A 20,499-nucleotide genomic window follows, 5' to 3' on the forward strand; every position below is an offset into this window, starting at 1 on the left:
ACCGGTTTGTGAGCGAGCGAGTTGGCAACTGTTCTTACAACAAATGGGTTTACATTCAGGTTGCTAAGTTTATTGGTAATACCTGAGTGCGGAATTGTGTCAAAGGCCCTTTGCCAAGTCGAGGTATGCTGTATGCACAGATTTGCCCTTGTCAATGGCCCTGGTCACATTTTCAAAGAAATCCCTCAAGTTTAACAGGCAGTATCTGCCCTTGACAAAGCTAAACTGGGTCAGATCCAGGGTTTTGAGGTTCCCTATGTCTTTATTTATGAGGTCCATGATGATACATTCCATGCCTTTGCAGAAGAGGCTGGTCAGACCTATGGGCCTACAATTCCCTGGGTCCATTGCCAAGCTCCATTTGTGGAGGGGAATAACTGTTGCTGTTCTCCATTCCACAGGAATAAAGTCAATGGTTAGGCTGTGATTGAACAGGATACTTAATGGTGATACTAATTCATGTTTTAGTTTGTTTAGAATATGTAGGGTGGGGGAGAAGCTGAGGGTAAAGTTTGTGATAGGTTTGAAGGGGATAAGGGAGTGAAATTTGCACCAAATCTGCCTGCTCGCAAATTAACTATCTCTGCGGGATCAGTGCATGTGACACTGTTAATCACTAGTTTGACACATGCTTGGGTCTTACCTTTTAGGCTATATATGTAGCTGTAAAAGGCCTTATGATTATCCTTTGCTGTAACTGCTAAGTTTTTCTCAGTGTTACCCTCAGAGGATTTGACATGTCTTGTTTACCTGCTGAGGCTGAAGAGGGTGCTTTGCCATTGATGGGGAGGGTCGCCTTAGTTTTCTTATACAGTAACTTTTTGCATTTGTTGTAAAGTTTGTTGATGCTGGATGTCCACCAACATTTTTATTTATTTATTTTTTTTTTACTTGGGGTTCTGGCTTGATTCTCTGTGGAACAGCTGAGTCTATACGCTTATATAAGTGATTCTACAGGGATTTAGTGTAAGCTTTGGTATAGTTCCACTTCCAGCTGTGGATGAGACTTAGAATGTATTTATAACTTCTCCTTGGAAAGTATAGTTTGGTTTAGTGAAGTTTTATAGTCTGATTTTACCCTTTGTGAGTTCTGGCATTAGTGCCAGTTCAAAGGTGACTGATTTGTGGTCAGATTTAACTAATGAGGGTCTGACAGTTCCTGTGGTGCATCTGGTTGTCATGTTAGTAAGGACAATATCTAGTATGTTAGTTCCTTTTGTTGGGGTTTGAACAATTTGTTCCAGGACATTTAAATTACGTATGTAGCCAAGGAATCTTTGCTGTAATGAGTTAAGGCTAGAGTAGGTTTCCTAGTTGATTTTGGGATAATTGAAATCCCCCATGACCAGAGTGTTTGGCAGTATTTGAATTGACTCCAATTAGGTCAAGTAGGCCTCATGAGCATCATGATCCATGGAGGGGGATCTATGCCTAACTATGACTTGAATGGGGGCTTACCCACAGTAATCTGAACTTGGAGAAACTCCATGAAGTTGTCCAGTCTAACTAGTTGGGAGGTGAATTTATCTCTAATATTGATAGAAACACTGCCTCCTTTGGGTCTGACACATTTGTTTTGCAGTCTGAAGGTGTAGAAGGCATTGTAGCCTTGCAAGGCTGGTGTACTCTCTGAGGCCTTGAACTAGGTTTCTGTGACTGCACAGACATCTACATCCTCCAATGATAGAAGTGCTTCCAGGGTGTGCAGGTTTTGGTATAAGCCCCTAGCATTTTGCAGCATAACCCTTATTTTGTTATGGTTGGCAATTTTCATGTCAACAATATTGTTCTTGAGACTTTGCCTAAAAAAGGCAGTATGGGGGAGGCAAGAGCCTTTGCCAGCAACCGACAGCCTGGTATTCCCAGGTGCAAACCATGTGTGGCAAGGCAGTGAGGTTTGTCGCCCATGTCATCCTAGGTGAAAAGAAACTGGATCCCCTTTGAATGACATGAAAAACTAAGCCAATTATTGAAATTGATAATTTTTTGTTTATACTGCGGCATCATTCTAGGTGAAGGTAATAGGCTGCTCAGGGCTAGAGACATACCTACCTTGGACACATACTCGGAGAGGTGAATTATCTCTCTATTTATATAGTCCGGTGAGGTACATCTCAGGTTGTTCACTCCAACATGACTAAGTCATAATGGTACTTGTTGCATGCGTGATCTGATGAATCATTGCACTGGACAGGGAAATGACCATGACTTTCTCCTTATCTAACCTGAAGAGTGGGACATCCATGTGTCTCACTATGAAGTCTCCAATGACAAGAAAACTTGGTTTTTGAGTGTTACGTCTTAAGGGCTTGGTAGGTGAGACACTGGTGCTGCTATGTGTCTCTGGTGCTGTGGGAACTGTGTTATTTGTAGCAGTCTTTTGTTTTGGAGGTGTCTGGTGTTTCATTATTTTTTTTTGAGAGAACCTCAGCGTATGCTGATGTATGTGTTGGCTGAGTACTATGTGTATGAGTAGTGATACTATGTGGATGAGTACTGGGACTACTATGTGTATGAGTAGTGATACTGTGTGCATGAGTAGTGGTGAGTGAGTTGACAACCTCTTCAGTGTTACTGTTTTGAGTGCGAGAGAGCAGGGATTCAAGATTCTTGGTGTAGATACATCTCTCACACTCTGTACTAGAGTGAGTTATTAGTAGAGGATTGTCAGTGTACATGAGGCAGTTGCTACACTGCCTCAGGAAACCCAAGTTCATAAGGCTGGCAGGAGAAACAAGGGTAGTCCAACTGTACATAATGTTAGGTTTGAAGAACTGTTATCACAAAGGGGATACATTCAGGACTTATCTGGGAAGTGTTCTGTAGATGGATATTTCTGATGCGGTTTTTGGCCGATAGTTTAATAGGTCACAGCTTACTGGCAATACTTCTTTGACTGGAGATGTACTAAAGATGAGGACTACACTAATATACTACATCTGTATCTAAGGGAAAAATTGTTGAAGTTATCTCTCCGGCTATGTCGTACAATTGCACGTCAGTGTGAGGTACTGAGTGAAGACAAACAAGCAAAAACCTGCTCAAATGCAAGGCTTAAATATAAGAAGCGAAAAGCTTAAAAAAAACTTTTAAAAAAATCAAAGAAACCAATGAGGGTCCTTAGTCCAAGCCCTAGACCAATCACTCTTCACCAGACAGTTTCCAATCAGCACACTTCTCTCACAAGGGTGTATAAGGGCCCCTTCCAAACAAAGATGGCTTGGAAATTATGCTCAGAATACAGCAGCCACTACAAACAGACTCAGATGCAGCAAACCTGTCACTGGACTATGCATCAGCTAATAGCTACACTAATTTAGGTGGGAAACACTAAAAAAAAAAATTAAACAGCAGAAAAGCAGCAGTGAGACACTAAAAATGTTTTAAACAGCAGAAAAACAGGAAGGACAACATGAATGTACTACAGCTCTATCTAAGGGAAAAAAGCAAGGAGACAGTAAAGAATGTTTAAACAGCAAACAAATCAGTCTTTTAAAACACTACTTGGCAGGAAAACAGAAAAAAAACAGAACAAATGATTTAAAAACAGTGAAAAGTAGCAACAATTACTTTGAAAACAGTGTAAATAGCAAAAAATGCTTTGCAACAGTGAAAACAGCAACAAATATGATTTAACAGGCACAGTAAGGCAGACAAAATGCAGTACACACAGTGCAATTTAGTTTACACTATTAAAACACAGTATTAAAATGTCAGAACACAGTAAAAGTGCAGTAAATAGTATAATCAAGTAAAAAAAAAGACAAGTGACTTATGTTTTCTGAGAAGCTCAGAAGCCTATAGTCATCTGGTATCTCAGCTCAGAGCAAAGCAAAGGAATGTTCTCTCATGATCTTTTTCAAGGCCAGTAGGATAGAGTTTCTCAAGTTGGGATGGGTCCAGTTGGTTTTCCTAAGGCAGGGCTTATAGTTCTGGGCAAAGACTACAGATAGATGTTTCAGGCCTGCTTGGATAAGAAATACAGGTGATGGACTCCATCTTTTTGGAACATGTTCTGATGTTAGTACCTGCCTGAATGCAGATTTCTCATACGTGCAAGCATAAATAGTTAGGCACGCAGGAAAGCATTGTTTTTCTGGCAGATGATAGCTGTCACATGTGTGTAATATAGTCATCACAGTGTGAGTTGAGCATGAATGAGCATTCCTTTCCTGGAGCTGGTGTGGTGTGGATGACTTCATCTCATTCCAATCCAGATAGAATTCAGAAGACCCAGTAACCTCTCCATGCAGACAATCACATGGACAATGATTCCTCCCTTCCTTATAGCTCTTATCTCCTCTACATGATTTGTACTTTGGGGAAACCTTAATCTTAAGAAGAACTTCATGGCCTCTGGCACCATCCCTTCCTGCCAAATGTGTCTCAGTGGGTATCGAGGTAGAAGGAATAAGATCATCCCACCATTGTCTCTATGTAGGCATTCACTAGAAGTAACATTTCTGTTGTCTGAATATGCTACAGCTTTACTACTGTGACATCCAAGAAAGCAGATTCCTTTATAGGCTCCCACCTAAGGAAGCAAGACCTTAACTGGACATAATAGATATGACCCTTTTATGATATCTTAAGTTCCTGTCAGGACCCATATTACCATTCTGCCATGGGATAAGGAATCTAAAGTCTTGCTCTCAAACACTGATTACCTGTTCAGATTCTAGTCCTCTGTTCAGGCAGTGAGGAAGCTTTCCCTGCTCCTGAATCTGGTGTACAGAAGATATGGTAGGTTTCTCTGTAGCTTTTTCTAATTTTAAACAGACTTTTATTTTTTGTATTTTGTATTACTTTATTGCCTTTCTATATTTTGAATACTGTGGTTTGTTTTCTTTACCTTGTGTTTTACTTGCGTTCTTCTTTAACAGAATATCAAAACTTCAAAAGAGACCACAGCTCTCTCTCTTCTGAGCCAGGCAGAAATTAGAACTGAGTCACTCAGAAATTAAAACTGATCAATTAAGGACTCATTCATAAGATAGAAGAGGTCACTTAAGGTTAATCATTTGTTAACTGAGGGGGTGGAGCTAGGAACTAAACCTTCTATTTAAGGGGTAAAATAAAACATTTCAGAGCTTTACCAGAAAGGTTCATCCAGACTCTGCTACACTTTGCTGTGAAGGAAAGGTTAGTTTGCTTTTTTTTTGTATTTTGTATTACTTTATTGCCTTTCTATATTTTGAATACTGTGGTTTGTTTTCTTTACCATGTGTTTTACTTGCATTCTTCTTTAACAGCATATTAAAACTTCAAAAGAGACCACAGCACTTTCTCTTCTGAGTCAGGCAGAAATTAGAACTGAGTCAGACAGAAATTAGAACTGATCAATTAAGGACTCGTTCATAAGATAGAAGAGGTCACTTAAGGATAATCATTTGTTAACTGAGGGGGCGGAGCTAGGAACTAAACCTTCTATTTAAGGGGTAAAATAAAACATTTCAGAGCTTTACCAGAAAGGCTCATCCAGACTCTGCTACACATTGCTGTGAAGGAAAGGTTAATTTGCTTTTACTTTTTGTATTTTGTATTACTTTATTGCCTTTCTATATTTTGAATACTGTGGTTTCTTTTCTTTACCTTGTGTTTTACTTGCATTCCTCTTTAACAGCATAGAGACCACAGCTCTCTCTCATCTGAGTCAATCAGAATTTTTTCTCCGCTCTCCCACCCAGTTACAGTTGCCTTGTTAAATACCACTGTCTTTCTAGTTGCCTGCCTCTTATGTTAATCTGACCATATATCTCATTTCCTCTCTACTTTCACTGGCTTATGTGAGTAATCACAAAATCATTATTTTTGAAATTGAAATCCCTCCCCTTCAACTATTTAAATTTGTTGGCCATCCTACTGTATTCCATAGTACTAGAATACAAAAGTGACCACCCCTTTCAACCCATCTTGCTGTTTTACAAATAGTAACTCTCCACTAAACCTTAACTTTTTAAACAGGTAAAACTTAAGTTACCTACTTTCACATCTAAATTCTCTAGTGCACACTGCAGTGAGCATTTTTTTTTCATCTTACCTTTAAGCATCCCTGTGACTTGCACTTTCTCTAATACCTGCTGGAAAGCACTAGGAAGCCTTAAACTGATACAAGCACTCAACTGTCCTTGTTAATAAGGAGAAATTAATAGTAAGCACTAAACAGCCTATAATTGCAAAGTACCTTGCTAAGGTAAGGGAAAACAGCTCCTGTACTTTACAAAAAAAAAAAAAAAAGCACCAAACCAGGTATGTCCAAAGGTCAGTTTCAGGTGATTTCTCCTGTCCACCTGGTGAATCTGAGCATAATGGGGCAATGCAGCAATTGCCTCATGTACACAGACTACCCTTTCCTCCTACCACCCAACACTACAACCTGTGAGAGATGCACTTACATAGCCAAAATGGAACCAAATCTCTCTCCACCCAAGATTGTGCTAGACAGTCAAGAGGAGAAGGTTAACACCCCCACTACACCTCAAGCAACACATAGCCCTTCTAAACCCACACCACCAACACCCACATATAGCAACACTAAATCTACATATGCAGAGGCCCTTAACTGTAACCTGCCCAAGCAACAAGGACCTCTGAAGATGAAACGCAAACAAACACCAATCACAACCAAAGTGTCACATAGTTCACGACACCAGTGTGCCACCCAGCAACAGCCCCTAAGGCAAGACAATGTACCTAACCCTTTAGTCATAGGTGACTCTATAGTCCGGCACACTGATGTCACTCTCACCAGGTTGAAGAAGGAGAAAATTACAGTCAGCTGCCTGTCGGTGCCAGGATCCGCCACATAATGCATGCACTCAAGTCACTCCACAACAAGTACAAATATACCTATGTCATTGTCCATGTTGGAATGATTGACTTGAGACATACCTCCCTGGACTACATGAAAAAAGACATGGAAGAGCTCTCGGATCATGTGGCCCAGGCAGGTATGACCCTAGCCCTGAGTAGCATCCTGCCTTCACCCAGAATGATACCACAATATAAGAACAAAATGATTGACTTCAACAATTGGCTAAGCTTCTGGTGTCATTCAAAGGGGATCCAGTATCTGTCTGCCTGGGACAACATGATTGACAGACCACGATGCTTTGTCAGAGATGGTCTGCACCTGTCACCCCTGGGATTCAGGTTACTGGCTAAGGCTCTTGCCACCCCATAGTGCCTTTTTTAGGCAAAGTTCAAAGGACAAAACCACCACTGTAACAGGTACAAGCATGCACAATCTGAAGGTAATGCTAGAAGTCTAAACCTCAAAATGCACTCTCTCAAGGCACTCCTAAAAATGGAGAACATCGATATCTGTGCAGTAACTGAGACTTGGTTCAAGGCTCCAGAGAGCACCCCTGCAGTACCAGGCTACAACTCTTACCACACTTTTCGGCCACTAAACCAGGACCGAAACACTAAAGGTGGAGGAGTGTCAATATTCACCAAGGATATTCACATCACCAGGCTAATTGCCCAACACAATGCGTCTGAAATTCTCCAGGTGCAACTAACACTAGGTAAGACTGCAATCCAAATTCTAGCTTGCTACAGATCCCCCACCATACCCGAAGATTCTCACTACACCATTCTAAACATACTGGAAAATATGAAGATAGAACCAGACACCCTAATACTGGGTGATTTTAACTACCTTGCCATTAACTGGGAAAACTACTCATGTACAAACACCTTAGCCCAATGGTTCTTGGAATTCATAAATTCCAAAGCCCTGGATCAACTAATCCATAGTCCCACCAGGGGGTCCAATATCCTAGACCTGGTCATTACCAACATGGGAAATCTATGCTCCACACCTATGGTCACCCCCTTGTTAGTCAGGTCTGACCATAAGCTAATCACCCTTAACATCCACATCCCACCCCCACCCCAGTAAGGAAAAATCCATAAAAAGCTTCTCCAAAGCCAACTTCATGCTACTCAAGTCAGAAGTGACAAACTTCATGACACCCATGCAGACGGGAACTGAAAGTTCAACTGATGAATCCTACACTAAGGCACTGTACGAGCACATCCACTCATGCATGAATCGTGCCATCCCAAATAGAACCAAGATGCTCTCATCCAAAAAAAGGAAGCCAATCTGGTGGTCCCCTGCCATAAACAAACTTTACAACACAAGGAAGAAACTGTTGCAGAAAAGAGGAAAATCCCAAGATGCAAAAAACTCTCTTACCAGCCTCAGTACGAAACTGAGATCCCTCATAAAATCCTCTAAAGCTAGTTACAAAAGTAAAATTTCCAAAGATTCCAAAGACAACCACAAGGCATTCTATAACTATGTCAAGAATCTAAAGGGCAATGCTCAGATCTGCTCTGAGCTAAAACAGAATGGCATTAAATATACTGATCCCAAGGATATTGCCAATATCCTGGCAGATTGATTAAGTGCTAACTTCAGCCCCATCTCACCCCCTAAATGGCCCATCTCAATACCGGAAGATTGCCAAATTCCGGTAATAACGGCCACACAGGTAAAAAACGCACTCTCCAAAGCTAAGAATACAGCATCCATAGGACCAGATGACATCCCCGCCTATGTACTACATAAACTCCAATATGAACTGGCACCTCACCTAAGTGTCATATTTAATCATAGCCTCACCTCAGGTTTTATGCCCACTGAGTGGCACAGAGCTACAATTATCCCACTCCACAAGGGGGGATCCAGCTTGGATCCCGGAAACTACCGTTCCATCAGTCTGACAAGCCTTATCTGCAAGGCCATGGAGCTTATTATCATGGAACTTATAAACAAAGACATTGGCAACCTTCAAACACTGGACACCCACCCAGTTTGGGTTCGTGAAGGGCCGATCTTGTCTCCTGAACCTGATTGACTTCTTTGAATCAGTCTCCAGAGCCATGGATAAGGGTAAGGTGGTCTGCACAGCCTATCTAGACCTTGCCAAGGCCTTTGAAACCATCCCCCACTCTGGAATCATAGATAAACTTACTAAGCTGGGCATTAATCCCTACATCACCCAGTGGGTTGCTAACTGGCTTACTGATAGAACCCACACTGTAAAAGTAGCTGACTCCAAATCCAGCTCCAGACAATTGACAAGTGGAGTACCTCAGAGTTCAGTCCTGGGACTGCTCATGTTTGGCATCTACTTCTCTGAAGTAAGGCCAACACTAAGGGACTCTGGCTAACAAAGTTTGCAGATGACTTCAAACTGGGAGCCATTATTGAATCCCCAAATGATGTGGATACTCTACAAAAGGGCCTTACAGAAACAAATGCTTGGTGCCAGAGCCATGGGCTCAAGCTCAGTGCCAAGAAATGTATAGTTATCCCCTTTGGGAAAAAACATGTATCCGTGAATTACCATATAGGTGGCAGTACACTAAACACCGAAAGTGTGATAAGAGACTTAGGGACACAGGTGGACAGTGGTCTTACCTTCGATAACCACATCGCCACAACAGTCAGGAAATCCTTCTATGTGGCACACCTCATCACTAAGGGCTTTTCATCTAGAAAAAAGGAGGTCACTGTCCCACTGTACTCATCCCTCTTTAGACCCATTATAGAATACAACGCCTCGCTTGGTATGTACCTCTCAAGACATCTGCAACAACTGGAAAGGCCACAGAAATACCTCACTAAAAGAATCACAGGTCTAAAGCAGATGCCCTACACTGACCGCCTTAAAAAACTTCAGCTATACTCTGTCGCATATCGTCTACTCAGAGGCGATCTCTGCTTAACATACAAGGCCATGTCAAACCCAGAGCTATTGAACATGCTACACTTAAAGAAATCCCAATCCCTCAGAGCCACACGCTCCAGGGATCTAAACCTTGTCATCACAATAAACAAAACATGCTGGAGGGATAGGTTCCTGACCCAGAGACTCCCCAGATTCTGGAATAGATTGCCCATACATGTCAAGCAGAGTGCCTCTTTGACCCTCTTCAAAAGGAACCTTGACGATTGGATGGGAGAAAGGAAATTCACCCCGGGGATCACGTCAGACACCCTGCTAGACAGGGGTCCAGGGAAGTAAATAGTGTGGGAAGAAATAGCCAGGGAATTGTTATGGCTAGGCTTGTATAGGCCCTAGGGCTGATAGCCTAGTACCAACCTATGAACCTATGACTGACACTCTGTTGAAGACCATATGTTCAGACACATGCCTCTGAAGGGTGGTCTAGTTGAGGCTGTCATCCCTAAAGGTACAGTTCAGGCACTCCATCATAAACAACCAAGGGTCCAGAGTTTATTCAGCATGTCTTCACAGGATTTGATGGATGTATTATTAATTGTATTTATTTTTATTTGTTAACTGGATAGACGGGCTGGCATAGAAACTCTTCTGCTAGTACTTGGGCTCAAGAGAACAGACATGAAACAAGAATACACACAGAAAATTACATTTTTACAATGTTACAAGCAATACAGAATATAAATACAGGAGAATGACACAAATGTAAGAAAATAAAGTCTGACATATATAAAAAATGATAAATGAAAATAAATAATGCTATATTTTGTAAAAGCATCATATCTAAAGCACTCTCATATGCATAGCAGAAGTGTAAATAGATATAGGTTTTGATAACAAAAGTATATACATGTGCTACCCAGCAGCCCTGAAATATTTTACCCTTGTTTTCATTAAAGGGGTATGCTTTTTTGAACCCCTTAGTTCTTGGCACATGTCTTTCCAGTAAGCAGAGGGCTAATTGTGAAATACACTTTCACAAGTGACTGATTTGTGTAGAGAAGATTTTAGGGATGGAATTTATTCAGTTTAACTCCTGAATAAATTTACTAAAATCTCTGGAGATATAGAAAGAAATCTGAAGAAAAAAACAGTCCATCACCATTGTGAAGGTTGCTTATGATACACAACCCCCCCCCCCCGCCCCCATCAGTCCATTTATGTCTTTATTTTCTAAGCCTAAACAACAGCTCATGAAAAAGAAGCATTTCCACAAACTGTGGAAAACACTTACGTGGCACACAATCTTGCTACCTTAGGTGACAGACAAGTTATCCAGGAAGACTAATTCATCTAATCTATAGTCCAAGGCTGTCTATACAGTGCAACTTTTCAAGTTCACTACAGTCCAGAAAGCCATCAATATCATCTGTAGGTTCTGAATATGTTTATGTGGTTTGCCATGTCTTAGAATTTTTAGGTTTTCGTACAGGAAGGACTTCATTGAGGTATCAAGCCAACTCACTTAGACTCAAGGTACAAGTTCAGATTTTACTTTAAAAAAGGCTGTAGTGGATTTCCTTCCCTCTAAACCGGGGCAGTGATTTTTCTTCCATCTTTTCCTACTTCTAAAGTTCATGGTTGACTTTTTCCCATCATGTAACTTAAAAGCACACCAGCTATATTAAATTTCAAATTCTGATACCCTAGTGGGTCATGTCACTGTCATCACAGAGTGCCTGAATGACATCACAGGGCATGATGTATGCTTTTTGGTGGACAGAGCCTGTAGAACCAAACGGTGGTATTGGCCTCCACTTTTAGTGCACATTACTGCCAAACAGACTATTTTCAGTGCCTTGAATGTTTAGCATCTTTTTCTTTCGGCTTTTTCCCAGTTAGGGGGTTGCCACAGCGGATCACCTGTCCGCTCATGATTGGCAGTGGAGTTTTTACAGTGTTGAGTTGCCAACCCGGCGCCCAACCTTCCATAGAAGGGATACACATGCCCTCATACCTAGGGCCAATTTAGAGTATCCAATCCACTTACAGCATGTCTTTGGGATGTGGGAGGAAACCGGAGCACCCGGAGGAAACCCACGTGACCACAGGGAAGACATGCAGACTCCGCACAGAAGGCACCCCAGCTGAGGTTCGAACCAGAGAACCTCTTGCTGTGAGGCGGCAATGCTAACAGTTGCACCACTGTGGCCACCTGTCCTGAATGTTTAGTATAATGATACCTTTTTTGTGACAGAACTCATTGTGTTTCATTGATTGAATGATCAGCTAAAGGTGACCCCATCAAGTGAATCCCACTGAATGCAATAGCAATGGGCACTCTCCAGTTGCAGCCCCTGAGAAGTTTGCCTGATCCCACATCAGAAGATCTATGGGAAGTCTGACCAATCCCATGTCAGAAGATTATTTTTTTTCAGCATGGAGCTCAACATTTGTCTGCATTACTTTTTCCTAGATGTGGAGAGGGTTAAGCCATCATGAATTTGACAGCATGGGTAAATACATGGGGGGGGGGTTCAAGTTGAGACCCTTTTATCCTTCATGAGCTGGGTAGCCACCATGCTGTTTGCATGCCAGTGGATGCATTTGTTGTAATGCTTTGGGAAGTGTCAGAGAAGACAGCATACCATTAAAGATCTGAATAAATTTCAGGGCTTCACTTCTGCAGCATTGTGCTATCCCCAGGTCTTTTTGGGAGTTAAGAGACCCTTGTCATCACATAATATTTATAAAGAACATTACTTTTAGCCATTAATTGTGACTTCACCATTTTGCGGTATATAAATATATCTGCAGGTTTTGACAGAAAATAACAGTAAAAATCATTATTTTTCTTATTGCTGGCATTGGATATAGTGACATTTATTATTATTACAGCACACTTCTTTCTATATTGTTGAAGCTTTGTTAGGACCCATTTATAAGTAACACACTCATTTACTATTACGAATGGTTTAAAGTTTTGTTTACTGTCTCTGCCTAAATCTTCCCACTCTCCCTGTTTTTTATAAAATATGTATAAAATACTGTCAAGTTCATAAATTGTTTCACCGCATTCATATATCAAATAATGAAATACCGACTAAAGCTACAATGTGTGAAATAAGTGTGCTTTACATACCGTCATTCACTCTTTATAATCGCATGATTATATTATACATCAAAACATATTCCTGTAAAACCCTAGTACCTAATCTATCTACAGTATACCACAGACTGAAAGACTTAGCAGCTTTCTGTTGACTAATTCTATGTGCAGTGCAGAATATATGCACTGTATGTTAAAATTAACTGTTAGTATGCTGAATCAATATGCTTATCATTACTTTTTTTCCTGGTTAATCATAGAAGTCATTTAATGTTCATGACAAGTTCAGAATTTAATTAAGGCTTTGTTCAACATTTCATATGATATCGTGAAATGAATTGTACTTCCAGTAGTATGGACTAAATATAATGTGCATTTATTGCACATAGTTAAATAACTGTCATGCTAAGTGTAGAGTAGTGTAAATGTTGTTACAATTGTTTTACTGCACGCTTTTATTTTGTATCATATCAATACCATTAAATGTTTGTATAAAGCACTTTAAGACTCTCCTTCTAGTCAGTTTCCCCAGACACTAAAATAAAACATCAGTTAAGGACCTTTCTACATTGTAAGCCCTCGTGTCCACTTATCAGCTGAGATTTTAATCAGTATAACTTATAGTGACTTTTAAGCCCTCATCGTTTTTTTATGATGTTGTTCCTTCAGACATATCTCTATAACTGTCAGGACTGATTTCATCAAAATGTAGTACTTGTCATATTTCATTTTGCGAGTTTAACCTAAATGTTTGCTTACTTTTTTTTCCCTTCTTTTTTATTCTAGACTGGCAGTTTTTTTGGTGAAGTTGAAGGAGCTGTCATGAGCAAACTCCTGGCAATGGGATCATTTAAAAGGTAAGGGAAAAAAATGATATAACTAAGTTATATAATACAGTAGGTTTAAATTAAAATTCTCATAAACAAAACTAAATTTTGGTAGGCTACTACTCATTTACTTAAAGTCTGCAGATTCTACTGTTTATTTAATATCTTAAGACATACAATTTGTGGAATTAAAAAATACATTTTAGTTCATATATTCTATGCTTATAATAGCTCGGAAAGCATTCCTTTTAATGGGTGCACTAAAAGCAAACATCACCATTATATTAAGCAAAACGCTGATGTAAAAAAACATTAGTGAAGACTGCATTTTAGTTATGTTGTAGGCTATTATCATGTAACCCATTAAGAGCAAATAACATAGGACTAACGCATATATTTATTTATCTTTTTGTGTAGCATAATTTCCTCATGCAGAGTTTTAAGTTTACACTTTGGATTATTTCATCAGCTGTGAGCTGTAATTCACAATTTGGTTCAGTAAAGAAGCAAGCATTTCTATCTGTCTATACATAGAGATACATAGATAGACAGATAGATAAACTGATAGACAAATACATAGATAGACAGACAGATACATAGATAGATAGATAGACAGACAGATAAGTGCAGCATGTTTTGTTAGTGAGCCAACTGATTGAAAATCAGTTTGTCTTTTTTTTGTTGAATTATTGTTGCTCGAGCAGCATGTGGCTACATTTTAGTCTGAGATCATTGAATAGTTGTGGAAGGACATTTAGACCTTTCTCTAACGCTCTGCAATCATGGCACAGGTATAAGTAGCAGGGATGTGGAAGTTCAAGTGATTTGTATTGCAAATATTTTTTTGGGGTGTGGGTTTGAGTACTTTTGACCATGTTTGGTCAATATATTTTTCCAATTTTTTTGTTTGCTGTTTTCTAATTGTGACAAAAATCATAATGCTCATGTACACATATATACATATTATTGTGGATAATGCTTGATGCCTAAACAGTTAATTGCAGGTTATAATATGCATTATTTATGAATGTTTGATTGTTTATTGTGATATAGAAGCACAGAACTTGTAAAGATGGAATAACCCTGTATTTGTTCAGCAGCTTGTGATTAATGTCAATTAAAACAAACAAATCCAATGTTGAACAAGTCCAATGAACTAGTTGCTGTGTCATCTGACACCTGCAGCAGTACTGATACTAAACTAATGAAGTGTTTTCCATCTTTACAAGGCACTGGCTTCTATTTCACTATACTGAGATGCTGACAATTTCTGGACTTGATACCTACATGTGCCAGATTTGCATTTTGGTGATGAAAAGAGAGCAGAGTTATACTCTGATGATATTGTGATGGCGCCACATGCTCTCCCAAAATGTACTTCTTCTTTCAATGCAATCATGCACAGCCAGACCTAGGATCATGAATGAGTTTGTTGACAAAAGATTCTGCTCTGTAGCAGTGATAGTCTGCTGTATAATAATGGACAGGAAGTAAACGCAGCTCAATCTCCAAAACTGTCACTGACGTACTAAAAGTGCATATTCCAAAAGACCGACAATCTCGTTAAGCATGGATATGTACTTGCATACTAAGTACATGTTTTTAAAAAATAAACTAGGTACTGCTCATCTCATAGCTGTTCCTGTGTGCTCCCCATTACACTAACTCCAGCAACGTTTTTTGTTGTTGTGTCTTTCGGCTTTTCCCGGTTAGGGGTAGCCACAGCGGAACCTTCGGTCCGCTAATGATTGGCAGTAGATTTTTACGTACAGAGTTGCCAGCTCTGACGCATAACCTTCAACGAAGGTACGCCCATTCATGCATGTCTCCACACAGAAGACGCTCTAGCTGAGAATCGAACAGGACAACATCTTAGTGTGAGGCGACAACGCTACTGCAGCACCACCACCAACTCCAGCAACTATCCCTTAAAATATCCAGTATCTCAGCTGTAATTTCTTTTAACTGTGCTCGGTGAACTCACTCAAGGGACCGGGAACTGTAAAGTGCTGGAAGAAAGAAACTTACAGCATCAGAAACTCAGTTACACTAACTCTAGCAAATATTCCCGAAAATATCCAGTATCTGAGCTGTAATTTCTATTAAATGTGCTTGGTGAATTCACTCAAGGGACCGGGAACTGTAAAGTGCTGGAAGAAAATAACTTACACCATCAAAACATCAATGTAGGTCATGGTCAGGACCCTGATTATTTAACTGGCTTGTTATTAGGGTATTTGGAGAGCAAACCACCAGGGATAATATTCAAGTAGCTTCTGTTTTATCTACCCTCCCAAATCTGATAAATAAAACTTATGTGCACTTTTCTCCCCTTAGTTGTTAGGTAAAAAAGTAAGAGGAATTACATATAGCTGTATTTTTCTCCCCTAGTTGTTAGGTAAAACAGTAAGAGGAATTACATATAGCTGTATTTTTCTCCCCTAGTTGTTAGGTAAAACAGTAAGAGGAATTACATATAGCTGTATTTTTCTCCCCTAGTTGTTAGGTAAAACAGTAAGAGGAATTACATATAGCTGTATTTTTCTCCCCTAGTTGTTAGGTAAAACAGTAAGAGGAATTACATATAGCTGTATTTTTCTCCCCTAGTTGTTAGGTAAAACAGTAAGAGGAATTACATATAGCTGTATTTTTCTCCCTTAGTTGTTAGGTAAAACAGTAAGAGGAATTACATATAGCTGTATTTTTCTCCCTTAGTTGTTAGGTAAAACAGTAAGAGGAATTACATATAGCTGTATTTTTCTCCCTTAGTTGTTAGGTAAAACAGTAAGAGGAATTACATATAGCTTTATTTTTCTCCCCTAGTTGTTAGGTAAAACAGTAAGAGGAATTACATATAGCTGTATTTGTCTCCCTTAGTTAGGTAAAACAGTAAGAGGAATTACATATAGCTGTGTTTTTCTCCCCTAGTTGTTAGGTAAAACAGTAAGAGGAATTACATATAGCTGTATTTTTCTCCCCTAGTTGTTAGGTAAAACAGTAAGAGGAATTACATATAGCTGTATTTTTCTCCCCTAGTTGTTAGGTAAAGCAGTAAGAGGAATTACATATAGCTGCATTTTTCTCCCCTAGTTGTTAGGTAAAACAGTAAGAGGAATTACATATAGCTGTATTTTTCTCCCCTAGTTGTTAGGTAAAACAGTAAGAGGAATTGCATATAGCTGTATTTTTCTTCCCTAGTTGTTAGGTAAAACAGTAAGAGGAATTACATATAGCTGTATTTTTCTTCCCTAGTTGTTAGGTAAAACAGTAAGAGGAATTACATATAGCTGTATTTGTCTCCCTTAGTTGTTAGGTAAAACAGTAAGAGGAATTACATATAGCTGTATTTTTCTCCCCTAGTTGTGAGGTAAAACAGTAAGAGGAATTACATATAGTTGTATTTTTCTCCCCTAGTTGTTAGGTAAAACAGTAAGAGGAATTACATATAGCTGTATTTTTCTTCCCTAGTTGTTAGGTAAAACAGTAAGAGGAATTACATATAGCTGTATTTTTCTCCCCTAGTTGTTAGGTAAAACAGTAAGAGGAATTACATATAGCTGTATTTTTCTCCCCTAGTTGTTAGGTAAAACAGTAAGAGGAATTACATATAGCTGTATTTTTCTACCCTAGTTGTTAGGTAAAACAGTAAGAGGAATTACATATAGCTGTATTTTTCTCCCTTAGTTGTTAGGTAAAACAGTAAGAGGAATTACATATAGCTGTATTTTTCTCCCTTAGTTGTTAGGTAAAACAGTAAGAGGAATTACATATAGCTGTATTTTTCTCCCTTAGTTGTTAGGTAAAACAGTAAGAGGAATTACATATAGCTGTATTTTTCTCCCCTAGTTGTTAGGTAAAACAGTAAGAGGAATTACATATAGCTGTATTTTTCTCCTTAGTTGTTAGGTAAAACAGTAAGAGGAATTACATATAGCTGTATTTTTCTCCCCTAGTTGTTAGGTAAAACAGTAAGAGGAATTACATATAGCTGTATTTTTCTCCCCTAGTTGTTAGGTAAAACAGTAAGAGGAATTACATATAGCTGTATTTTTCTCCACTAGTTGTTAGGTAAAACAGTAAGAGGAATTACATATAGCTGTATTTTTCTCCCCTAGTTGTTAGGTAAAAACAGTAAGAGGAATTACATATAGCTGTATTTTTCTCCCCTAGTTGTTAGGTAAAACAGTAAGAGGAATTACATATAGCTGTATTTTTCTCCCCTAGTTGTTAGGTAAAACAGTAAGAGGAATTACATATAGCTGTATTTTTCTCCCCTAGTTGTTAGGTAAAACAGTAAGAGGAATTACATATAGCTGTATTTTTCTCCCCTAGTTGTTAGGTAAAACAGTAAGAGGAATTACATATAGCTGTATTTTTCTCCCCTAGTTGTTAGGTAAAACAGTAAGAGGAATTACATATAGCTGTATTTTTCTCCCCTAGTTGTTAGGTAAAACAGTAAGAGGAATTACATATAGCTGTATTTTTCTCCTTAGTTGTTAGGTAAAACAGTAAGAGGAATTACATATAGCTGTATTTTTCTCCCTAGTTGTTAGGTAAAACAGTAAGAGGAATTACATATAGCTGTATTTTTCTCCCCTAGTTGTTAGGTAAAACAGTAAGAGGAATTACATATAGCTGTATTTTTCTCCCTTAGTTGTTAGGTAAAACAGTAAGAGGAATTACATATAGCTGTATTTTTCTCCCCTAGTTGTTAGGTAAAACAGTAAGAGGAATTACATATAGCTGTATTTTTCTCCCCTAGTTGTTAGGTAAAACAGTAAGAGGAATTACATATAGCTGTATTTTTCTCCCTTAGTTGTTAGGTAAAACAGTAAGAGGAATTACATATAGCTGTATTTTTCTCAGTTGTTAGGTAAAACAGTAAGAGGAATTACATATAGCTGTATTTTTCTCCCCTAGTTGTTAGGTAAAACAGTAAGAGGAATTACATATAGCTGTATTTTTCTCCCCTAGTTGTTAGGTAAAACAGTAAGAGGAATTACATATAGCTGTATTTTTCTCTCCTAGTTGTTAGGTAAAACAGTAAGAGGAATTACATATAGCTGTATTTTTCTCCCCTAGTTGTTAGGTAAAACAGTAAGAGGAATTACATATAGCTGTATTTTTCTCCCCTAGTTGTTAGGTAAAACAGTAAGAGGAATTACATATAGCTGTATTTTTCTCCCTTAGTTGTTAGGTAAAACAGTAAGAGGAATTACATATAGCTGTATTTTTCTCCCTTAGTTGTTAGGTAAAACAGTAAGAGGAATTACATATAGCTGTATTTTTCTCCCCTAGTTGTTAGGTAAAACAGTAAGAGGAATTACATATAGCTGTATTTTTCTCCTTAGTTGTTAGGTAAAACAGTAAGAGGAATTACATATAGCTGTATTTTTCTCCCTTAGTTGTTAGGTAAAACAGTAAGAGGAATTACATATAGCTGTATTTTTCTCCCCTAGTTGTTAGGTAAAACAGTAAGAGGAATTACATATAGCTGTATTTTTCTCCCCTAGTTGTTAGGTAAAACAGTAAGAGGAATTACATATAGCTGTATTTTTCTCCCTTAGTTGTTAGGTAAAACAGTAAGAGGAATTACATATAGCTGTATTTTTCTCCCTTAGTTGTTAGGTAAAACAGTAAGAGGAATTACATATAGCTGTATTTTTCTCCCCTAGTTGTTAGGTAAAACAGTAAGAGGAATTACATATAGCTGTATTTTTCTCCACTAGTTGTTAGGTAAAACAGTAAGAGGAATTACATATAGCTGTATTTTTCTCCCCTAGTTGTTAGGTAAAAACAGTAAGAGGAATTACATATAGCTGTATTTTTCTCCCCTAGTTGTTAGGTAAAACAGTAAGAGGAATTACATATAGCTGTATTTTTCTCCCCTAGTTGTTAGGTAAAACAGTAAGAGGAATTACATATAGCTGTATTTTTCTCCCCTAGTTGTTAGGTAAAACAGTAAGAGGAATTACATATAGCTGTATTTTTCTCCCTTAGTTGTTAGGTAAAACAGTAAGAGGAATTACATATAGCTGTATTTTTCTCCCTTAGTTGTTAGGTAAAACAGTAAGAGGAATTACATATAGCTGTATTTTTCTCAGTTGTTAGGTAAAACAGTAAGAGGAATTACATATAGCTGTATTTTTCTCCCCTAGTTGTTAGGTAAAACAGTAAGAGGAATTACATATAGCTGTATTTTTCTCCCTTAGTTGTTAGGTAAAACAGTAAGAGGAATTACATATAGCTGTATTTTTCTCCCTTAGTTGTTAGGTAAAACAGTAAGAGGAATTACATATAGCTGTATTTTTCTCCCCTAGTTGTTAGGTAAAACAGTAAGAGGAATTACATATAGCTGTATTTTTCTTCCCTAGTAGTTGTTAGGTAAAACAGTAAGAGGAATTACATATAGCTGTATTTTTCTCCCCTAGTTGTTAGGTAAAACAGTAAGAGGAATTACATATAGCTGTATTTTTCTCCCTAGTTGTTAGGTAAAACAGTAAGAGGAATTACATATAGCTGTATTTTTCTTCCCTAGTTGTTAGGTAAAACAGTAAGAGGAATTACATATAGCTGTATTTTTCTCCCCTAGTTGTTAGGTAAAACAGTAAGAGGAATTACATATAGCTGTATTTTTCTCCCTTAGTTGTTAGGTAAAACAGTAAGAGGAATTACATATAGCTGTATTTTTCTCCACTAGTTGTTAGGTAAAACAGTAAGAGGAATTACATATAGCTGTATTTTTCTCCCCTAGTTGTTAGGTAAAACAGTAAGAGGAATTACATATAGCTGTATTTTTCTCCCCTAGTTGTTAGGTAAAACAGTAAGAGGAATTACATATAGCTGTATTTTTCTCCCTTAG

The 20,499-nt window shown here is 38.4% G+C and overlaps 1 protein-coding gene across 1 annotated transcript in view; it reads left to right on the top strand.

Annotated features, from left to right (window-relative positions):
• The window catches only part of CACNA2D3 (calcium voltage-gated channel auxiliary subunit alpha2delta 3), a 2,619,084-nt gene that overhangs the window by 2,083,650 nt on the left and 514,935 nt on the right, over positions 1-20,499 (top strand). Inside the window, exon 23 of the mRNA XM_044078472.1 lies at positions 13,597-13,667. Within this exon, the coding sequence (XP_043934407.1) occupies positions 13,597-13,667 (71 nt within the window). The remainder of the gene's footprint in view (positions 1-13,596; positions 13,668-20,499) is intronic.

This window comes from Protopterus annectens, chromosome 7.part1 (genome assembly GCF_019279795.1).
Source record: "Protopterus annectens isolate FY-2018-M chromosome 7.part1, PAN1.0, whole genome shotgun sequence".
Classification (NCBI taxonomy): domain Eukaryota; kingdom Metazoa; phylum Chordata; order Ceratodontiformes; family Protopteridae; genus Protopterus; species Protopterus annectens.